At 49.2% G+C, this 9,157-nt stretch overlaps 1 protein-coding gene across 3 annotated transcripts; it reads right to left on the bottom strand.

Moving 5' to 3' along the window:
• Positions 1-301: 301 nt before the first annotated feature.
• Positions 302-5,429, bottom strand: LOC134736731 (ERV-BabFcenv provirus ancestral Env polyprotein-like). Of its 3 annotated transcripts, none has more exons than XR_010120972.1 (2): positions 5,268-5,429; positions 302-785 (listed from the first exon to the last, which is right to left on the bottom strand). XR_010120972.1 is itself a non-coding variant. In XM_063639993.1 (2 exons), exons 1-2 carry the CDS (start codon positions 5,396-5,398, stop codon positions 960-962), a joined length of 363 nt encoding a protein of 120 aa, XP_063496063.1. In that variant the 5' UTR covers positions 5,399-5,429; the 3' UTR covers positions 873-959. The 3 variants fall into 3 exon arrangements, 1 of the variants encoding a protein (XP_063496063.1); XR_010120973.1 differs by lacking the exons at positions 302-785; positions 5,268-5,429 and adding exons at positions 873-1,191; positions 3,473-3,640; XM_063639993.1 differs by lacking the exon at positions 302-785 and adding an exon at positions 873-1,191.
• Positions 5,430-9,157: the final 3,728 nt, after the last annotated feature.

Genomic DNA, 9,157 nt, shown 5'->3' with positions numbered 1-9,157 from the left:
CTGGTTTGGGGCCCTTTAACATTGTGGGGCCAGTGGAGGCTTCCTTTGGTTCACCCAACTTTTGACAGTGTTAATTAAGACCTTTGTTTTGGCTGGGCGTGATGGCTCACGCCTGTAATCCCAGCACTTTGTGAAAGGAGCCGGGCGGAGACCAAACTACACCAGTCGCGGTTAAGAGATCTTTATTGGAGGTATCGAGCGGCACCACGCAAGGAGAAGGAAGAGAAGAGAGAGAGGGCTGCTGGTGTGCTGGGTTTTATATCCCTTGGGCCTAAGTGGATTGGGCTAGGGGCGGGCCCAAGGGAAGGTGGGAGATGGTTCTTTCTGATTGGCCCTCCTTTGGCGGGTTCAGACAGTGCCCGGTCAAGGAGGGGAGAAGAACCCGGAACCGGCCCCATCTCAAGGTACGGCGCCATTTTAAGGTACCCCATGTTACCTAACATTCCTCCCTTTTTGTTTTCTTAAATGGGGGAAAATGGGTGTCGTGGTTCATCTGGCTGCTTCCTGCTGAGTGGGGGGCGCTGTGGGGAGAGGGCACAGGAGAACTGTCAGGGTTGTGCATGGGGTAATGTTCCTTGTAGGTATAGATCCTCCAGTGCCATGAGCCAGTTGAGGGGCAGGGATGGGTTGGCAATGAGCCAGCTGTCGGCACGGAGATGGTTGAGAAATTTGTGGAATCGGTTGGCGGTTGTCATGACTGGCTTGGGTTAGCAGGTTGTGAGCCCGTCTGTGGAATCTGTCCCATCCTCGCTGGTGGCTAAAAGTTGGTAGTTTCTGAGGAGAAGCTGGTTAAATGTTTGGTTAGATATGGAAGAGAAACTTAATGAGGCAGGGAAGTAGTGTGCAGAAAGAGAGGTTACCCATTAGGGGGCCTAAAAAGGGAAGGAGCCAAGCTAAGAGGGGGGTTTTGAGGGTTTCCCAAAGGGAGGGAGTAGTGCTAGCATTCATTAGTTTACGTTTTATCTGATGTAGGTTTTAATGCTAGTTTCGATTACTTGGGACTCATTAATGTAATAACAACAGTTCTCCTGTAAGAAGATGCAAGTACCGCCTTTTTCAGCTGTGAGTAGGTCGATGGCGCGGCAGTTTTGAAGGGTGATACCAGCTAGAGATGTGATTTGTCGTTGGAGGGCGGCTAGAGACTGAGCCATTTCCTCAATGGCCGTCTGAAAATTGGGATACGCTGTATACCTATGAGAGAGGTTGTTAGAGATGGTCCTCAGGAGAGTTGGGTTTAGGGTGATTAAACTGATAGGCCTGAAGGCCTTCAGAGAAGGAGAGCAATGTGAGTTGAGGGACTGGTGTGGTGGGTATGCAGGGGCCAGGGATAGAGGAATTAATGGCCGTTACACCAAAAGAAAAGGCCGTCTGGAGCTGGAAAGTTGGGGGGGGTGACAGTTTGTTTGCATGTTACATTGTGGGGCGATGGGGGGTGGTAGCTGGTGTTGTAACAGGTAGGAATAGGGATGCTGAGGTTGGCAAGGAGGGGGACATGGGAGATTACAAAGCCGGTGGTCGGCGGGGAGGAGTTGCTTGTGTTTATGGAGCTAGATAGTGGAACCGCAGCAAGAGGGGGTTTGTTGACGTTTGCGCATAAGAAACAATCAGAAGTAGGGACCTGAGAGGTGTTTAATATATGAATGGGGTCTGTCTGTCTGTTTTTTTTTTTTTGGTGATTTAATTCATAACACAGCTGGTCCAGGGACACCCATAGTTTTGGGGCCATTCAGTTTTACAGGCGCTGCAGGATTGTTGGTGTGGAAAGCAAACGGCAAAGTGGAACATGTGGAAATAAGGGTCCTAACCGCTATTTGTTATGGTGAGTTTAGGGAGGGGAAGGTTTACTGAGGATGCATCGATGGAGCATCGGGTGTAACTGATGACATTGGTGTGTGACCTCCGGTTAGCGTTGTAGATTTCTTTGAGGGTGAACAGGTAGTAGGGTTGTGAAGGGGGCCTGTTGGCGGAGGAGGGTCCATAGAAGAAGATGTAAGAGGCGGAGAGCCAGAAGAGCAGGCTTGAAGCAGGCATGAGGGCGGCAGCTTACGCCTTAGGAATAGTAGGAAAGGAGGGCGTTTCAGAAATGCAAACTTTGAGAGGGTTGTGGGGTACGGGGCATGCCTGGCTTTAGAGGGGTTTGTGGGTTTGTGTTTAAGGAGAGACAGGCAGGAGGGTGGTGGGATTGAGGGGTGCACATGTTTGGAAAGTTACAGTGGAGACTTTTGTAGGTCAGGAGTTCCTTGAGTTGATGGGGGGAGGTAATGACAACAGCTGCCCTAAACATTAATTTCTTTGACTCTTGAAGTAGTAGGTAGGCTGCAGCCAGGGCACAAAGGCAGGGGGCCCACCCTCGCACAGTGGGGTCTAGTCAGCCGGCAGGGATGCAGAGCCTCCCATGGTGAGAGAGGGAGGGGTATATGTATACAGCGCCTGGCTGGACAGGGAGTCCCCTAGTAGCCAATGGCCATGTTGCGAGTCAGAACCGTTGAGCCGGTCGTCACCGAAATGAAAGAACTGATGGGCCTCTGTAAGGCTGAGGGCCATGGGTTACCTGGTACCAGGACTTTTTGAGCGAGAGAAGGGAGGAAACCCAGGCCGGATGAGTGAAGAGGGAAAGGAGAAAACTCAGTTCCCTGTGGGCCGAGTTCGCTCTCAGAATTGTTTGGATAGGTATGCAACTGCTGCAAAGGTAGGTCCGTGCATCTGACCTAGGACTCCAAGAGCCAAGCCATTGTGCTCATGTACATATAGAATGAAAGGTTGTTGTAAGTCTGGAAGATGTAGGGCTGGGGCTTTGAGTAGTGCCTGTTGGAGTGACAGGAAGGGCTGCTTGACTATGGCCTCTACAGGCTCAGATGGGGTACCTCGGGAGAGATCATATAGCGGCTTTGCTAATAAAGAGTAGTTGGGGATCCAAGTTCTAAAGTAGCCTGCTAGTCCTAAGAAGGAGAGTATCTCTTGTTTGGTTTTTGGGATGGGAAGACTTCTAATGAAGCACTTTCGGTCTAGGATGATGGCCTTTGGGTCATGGGCAAGGAGGACTCCTAGATAGGTGACTTGAGTGAGGGAGAGCTGGACCTTTTGGGGGGATACTCGGTAGCCTCGGTCAGCAAGGAAGTTGAGAAGAGAAGTGGTGTCAGTTTGTGAGACAGTTAGAGAGGGACTGCATAGGAGGAGGTCACTAACGTATTGTAGGAGGGTGGACTGGGGAAAGTGTAATTCTTGTAGGTCTGAGGCAAGAGTTTGACCAAAGATATGGGGGCTATCTCTGAACCCTTGGGGAAGCACTGTCCACGTGAGCTGCTGTGACTGTTTAGTGTCTGGGTCAGTCCAAGTGAAGGCGAACAGGTCTTGTGACTGAGGGGAGAGGGGAATGGTGAAAAAGTCATCTTTAAGATCTATGACTGAGAAATGTGTGGCACTAGGAGGAATAGAGGATAAGAGCTGAAGTCTTGGATGAGGCGGAACTTACCATTGGGTTTTTTTAGGGGTGTTAAATGGAGAATGGATTGGCCTGGGGAACCCTTTTCTTAAGAGGTTGGTTGTAATCCTTTCAGGCTGGAGACGGGGAGAGGATATTGGGGTTGGCTGGGGAAGTGGTGTGGGTTTTAAGGACGCTGGCTGGGAGCGAATCTATGGAACTCGCCACCAAGGCAATGAGTGAGGTGGATTACAGGAGGGTGATTGGGTTGAAGGTGATGGAGGTAAAGGTGATGGGACGTCCATCCACTGTTAAAGAGACCCTGGGCTCCTGTGTGGTGATGATTTGTGTCGGGAAGGAAGTCCCAAGGCCCCGTCAGTCTTGCCTAGAAGATCGGGAGCTGGGATGGTGGCCGGCCCGGCCCCCCTTCGGGAGCCGGGGCAGTCTACGCCCCAATGGCCAGATTGGTGGCATTTAGGACATGGCCGGTTGGGGGCCTGGGATTTAGGCACTCTCGGACCCAGTGCCCTTCCTTTCCGCATTTGAAACAGGGCCCTGGGGGCTGACGTTGGGATGGATGGGCAGACAACAACTTATGGCCGTGTGATCGAGGGGAGGCTTGAAGGGCTTGTGCCGGTAACTGGTACTTTTGCCTCTTTGCCTTCTCATCTCGATTGTGATACACCTTAAATGCCGTTGCTAAGATCTCGGTTTGAGGGGTGAGGGGGCCTTTGTCCAGTTTTTTTAGTTTACCTTTGATATCAGGAAAACTCTGAGCAAAAAAAATGGGATATGTGGAGTTGCCTACCGTCTGAGGTTTCGGGATCTATGTTGGTGTATTGTTGGAGTGCCTGTGTAAGGCGGTCTAGAAAAGCGGACGGGTTTTCATTTTTATCCTGTATGACTTCATGAAGTCTTTCAAAGTTAACTGCCTTTTGAGCTGCCCTCCGTAGACCGGCTATGATGCAAGTAGCGAAATGGTCTCGGGCTGATACTCCATTTTGGGTGTCATAATCCCAATTGGGCTCATGCTCAGGTACTGCCTGCACTCCTAGCGGTAGGGCTGGGGTTGTTTGATGAACCTCATCTGCATAAGTTCGAGCTTGTTCCTAGACTCGCCTACGCTCCTCGGGGAGGAGGGTGTTAGAGAGAATCATATAGATGTCATGGAAGGTAATGCTATAAGCTTGGATGAGGTATTGGAATTCTTTGATACATAAAGCAGAATTGGAAGTGTAGGAGCCTAGGCGTTTTTCTATTTGTGATAAGTCAGCCATAGAAAAGGGGACGTGGACTCGGACAATACCTTCGGCTCCTGCCACCTCTCTAAGGGGGGCGGGGGGGTGTGACTTTGAGCGAGTGGGGGGGGCTGAAGGCCGGGGCTGACGGGATAGGCGGTTGAGGGCGTGGAGGAGGGGGGCAGCGGGAGGCTGGGCGACTTCCGGTTGGGTGGTGGCTGGAGGGTGCGGCGGAGGGTGGTGGTATGTGGGGTGTTCGTCGGCTGGGTTGAAGTCAGGGGCAGAGGGAGAGGTTGGCGGTTTAAGAGCGGCAAGGAGCTGCTGCGGTTTGCAAGGGAGATAAAGGTTAGGTCTATCCCGTAGGAGAAAGCAGCCGTGGATATATGGGATCTCTACCCATTTTCCTGTTCGCTCGCAATAATTGTAGAGATCCTGGAGAATGTTAGGATCGAGAGACCCATAAGTGGGCCATTTGCTTTGGTTGTCTAGGGAATATGTGGGCCAGTTTTGCTATTTGGGGTCTACCGTGGCCTTCGGGGCTTGAGGCGAGGCACTTCGTGGGGTCTCTTGCCTGCCTAGAGAGGTAGACCCCGGAGGGGAAGACTTACCGAGATGAGGCCGGTGTTGGGCGAACAGCTTGGCGAACAGGAGAATGAGCGAAGACCGGCCAGGGTCTGGACTGAGCCCGAAAGGGATCGGGGTCCCACCGAGGGGGGTGGGGAGTCCCAATCCGAGTCATGGCACCAATGAAAGGGGCTGGGTGGAGACCAAACTACACCGGTCGCGGTCAAGAGATCTTTATTGGAGGTATCGAGCGGCACCACGCAAGGAGAAGAGAGAGAGGGCTGCTGGTGTGCTGGGTTTTATATCCCTTGGGCCTACGTGGATTGGGCTGGGGTGGGCCCAAGGGAAGGCGGGAGATGCTTCTTTCTGATTGGCCCTCCTTTGGCGGGTTCAGACAGTGCCCGGTCAAGGAGGGGAGAAGAACCCGGAACCAGCCCCATCTTAAGGTACGGTGCCATTTTAAGGTACCCCATGTTACCTAACACTTTGGAAGGCTGAGGTGGGTGAATCATTTAAGGTCAGGAGTTTGAGACCAGCCTGGCCAACATGGCAAAACCCTGTCTCTACTAAAAAATACAAAAAAAATAGCAGGGCATGGTAGTGCATGCTTATAGTCCCAGCTACTCGAGAGGCTGAGGCAAAAGAATTGCTTGAACCTGGGAGGCTGAGGTTGCAGTGAGCAGCCAAGATTGTGCAGTGCCAGCCTGGGCAACAGAGCAAGACTAAATCTCAACAACAAAAAAAACTTTTAACTCCATCAATTTCCATTTTATTCTGTTGCTGCTATAAAATATTTGAAGAGATTTATTCTGTGCCAAATCTGAGTGACCATGGCCTGTGACACAGCCCTCAGGAGGTCCTGAGAACATGTGCCCAAGGTGGTTGGGGCACAGCTTGTTTTTATCTATTTTAGGGAGGCATGAGACATCAATCAAATACATTTAAGAAATACATTGGGCCGGGCGCGGTGGCTCACGCTTGTAATCCCAGCACTTTGGGAGGCCGAGGCAGGCGGATCACGAGGTCAGGAGATCGAGACCACAGTGAAACCCCGTCTCTACTAAAAAATACAAAAAATTAGGCGTGGTGTCGGGTGCCTGTAGTCCCAGCTACTCGGGAGGCTGAGGCAGGAGAATGGCGTGAACCCGGGAGGCAGAGCTTGCAGTGAGCCGAGATCACGCCACCGCACTCCAGCCTGGGAGACAGAGCAGGACTCCGTCTCAAAAAAAAAAAAAGAAATACATTGGTTTGGTTCAGAGAGACGGGACAACTCAAAGCGGGGCCTTCCAGGCTACAGGTAAATTTAAACATTTTCTGGTTGACAATTGGTTGAGTTTATCTGAAGACCTGGGATCAATGGCAGGGAATGTTTAGGTTAAGGTAAAGGATCGTGGAGACCAAGTTTTATTGTGCAGAGGAATCACTCAGATAGCAGACTTCAGAGAGAGAGAGCAGGTTGTAAAATGTTTCTTTTCAGACCTAAAAGGGTGCCTGATTCCTAGTTGATTATCTCTGGGATCTGGAAAAAAAAAGGAAGGAAAACAAAGTGAGAAGAGTATTCTCTATAGAATGCGCATTTTTCCCACAAGAGACTTTGCAGGGCAATTTCAAGGTATGGCAAGGAAATATATTTTGGGGTTATTTTTTCCTTGTCTCATAATGTTATGCCAGAGTCAGATTGAAAGTAAGTCACAATATATAGGGTTAAATAAAACCCATCTGATGAGGATTTATGGTTTGTAGGGCATGATTCCCCAGACCCCTTAAGTAGGAATTTGGGCAAGATAAAAAATAAGAAAAAATAAGTCCTCAATTCATTCCATTTCTTAGTAATTATCTAAAGATTGCCACCCTTGGATAAGCCCCAGGACTCTCTCGTCTTTCCTCTTAGCCTCATCTATCAATTTTTAAAAATTTATTTACCTTACTTTTATTATATTTTTTATTTTTTTGAGACAGAGTTTTGCTCTTTCGCCCAGGCTGGAGGGAAGTGGTGCGATCTCGGCTCACTACAACGTCCGTCTCCCCGGGTTCAAGTGATTCTTCTGCCTCAGCCTCCAGAGTAGCTGGGATTATAGGCACCCGCCAACATGCCCGGCTGATTTGTGTGTGCGTGTGTATTTTTAGTAGAGATGGGGTTTCTCCATGTTGGCCAGGCTGGTCTTGAATTCCTGACCTCAGGTGATCCACCTGCCTTGGCCTCCCAGAGTACTAGGATTACAGGCGTGAGCCACCATGGTACCCAGCCTATTTACCTTATTTTTAAATAACCATTTAAAAATGTCCACTTCCCTTTGATGGATTCTGACTCTTCCTTTTGCCTTTCCCCTGCTCTTAACTAGCCTCATGTTTTTATCAGCATCTGTAAGACCCATGAGAAGAAGTCAGCTGCTTCATCTGAGGTGCTGCACTTGGCATTTATAGTGGAGTCAGACTGTCCCTTCTCAGGGTAAACAGACCTTCCAGTGCCTTTTATCCGGTCCCCCAAGCTGGCTGCTCCCTCAGGAATACTCTCCTGTGTGTCTGGATTGTGTATACCCAGGTGCAATTGTTCAGTGGTGAGTGTGGGTCCTGCATCAACCCAAACATGCTCTTTCCCTCTGCAGCATTTTAAACCAGAGACACTGCTCCCAAATTAGTCGCTCTCGCAATCCATTTTCATAAAGGTTCTTCAGGGAGCTGATGATCCAGATCTACAAAATGGAACAATTCCTTCACACTCCCCTCTAGTTTCAATAGTTGCTTGGTTTTTCCCTTCCCCAGCATTGACTATCTTCTTGATAACTACAGGTCTCAAAGGTAATTTCTTCTGTTCCTGGCATAATTTTCCCCTTTGTGGGTAGCTTTGAGGCTGGTGATCTGAGCTCAGACAGACTCACATCTGAGCTCAGACAGACCCGGATCTGAGCTTGGTCCAGCCCCAAGGCCCAACGCAGCATTCTCTTCCTTTCATTTTGAAACAATCTTTAAATATCCTCTGTTCTAGATAAAATTGCTTTTCCTTTCAGCAAAAACCACGTTTTTATAACCTTTACCAAACACACTCTGAGTAATCCCAATTTCTGCTGAAAACCTTAGGATTAATTTAACATAACATGACTTCAAGATCTTAAATTCCTGAAGAGAATTTTGAAACTGGTTTTATTTACCAAAGATTACCAAAATCACATGTGCCAAAAGGCATTTGAGCTACCATCTATTTTTCTGATACAATATGTGATTTAAGCATGTAAATGTTCTCTTTCACATGTTTTGGTAGTGTTAGGAATGCAAAATGCTTGTTCCCTGGTGCCGTAAAGAAATAGCACTTGAGGGCCGGGCGCGGTGGCTCATGCCTGTAATCCCAGCACTTTGGGAAGCCAAGGGGGGAGGATCATGAGGTCAGGAGATTGAGACCATCCTGGCTAACACGGTGAAACCTGTCTCTACTAAAAATACAAAAAATTAGCTGGGCGTGGTGGTGGGCGCCTGTAGTCCCAGCTACTCAGGAGGCTGAGTCAGGAGAATGGCGTGAACCCAGGAGGCAGAGTTTGCAGTGAGCCAAGATCGCACCACTGCACTCCAGCCTGGGCAACAGAGTGAGACTCCGTCTCAAAAAAAAAAAAAAAAAGAAATAGCACTTGAACATAAATTTAATTCTCTCAGCAAGGCAATTTTCACTTTCTGCAGAAAGGGTGCACTCACCAGCAGTCTTGCCACAGGAGTACACTGAACAAAGGAAAAGCAGATGTATTTATCCCTTACGTATTTGGGTCATCCTTACTGCTGTGTCCTGCATCCATTGGCTGGAGCCGAACCTCACAGTCTAAACTGACACTCGACTTGCTAACAACCTAAAACTTTCTTAAATAGGTAAAGGCAAAGGGAGAACAAAGGAAAGGAGGAAGTTGCTTACAAAAGATTTAAAGAAGCAATAACATTTCCAAATAAGGAA

Source organism: Symphalangus syndactylus, chromosome 5 (genome assembly GCF_028878055.3).
Source record: "Symphalangus syndactylus isolate Jambi chromosome 5, NHGRI_mSymSyn1-v2.1_pri, whole genome shotgun sequence".
In the NCBI taxonomy this organism is placed as follows: Eukaryota; Metazoa; Chordata; class Mammalia; order Primates; family Hylobatidae; genus Symphalangus; species Symphalangus syndactylus.
The sequence above is the reverse complement of the archived record's forward strand: the minus strand, read 5'-3'. Positions and strand labels throughout refer to the sequence as shown.

Bases quoted from the DNA above. Each gene is read 5' to 3' on its own strand.
- LOC134736731 (XM_063639993.1), bottom strand. From the start codon at position 5,398: ATGACTCGGATTGGGACTCCCCACCCCCCTCGGTGGGACCCCGATCCC. The intron at 1,192-5,267 runs GTAAGTCTTCCC...CCTCTCTCATAG, and splicing joins CCAACACCGGCCTCATCTCG to GTATACAGCGTATCCCAATT.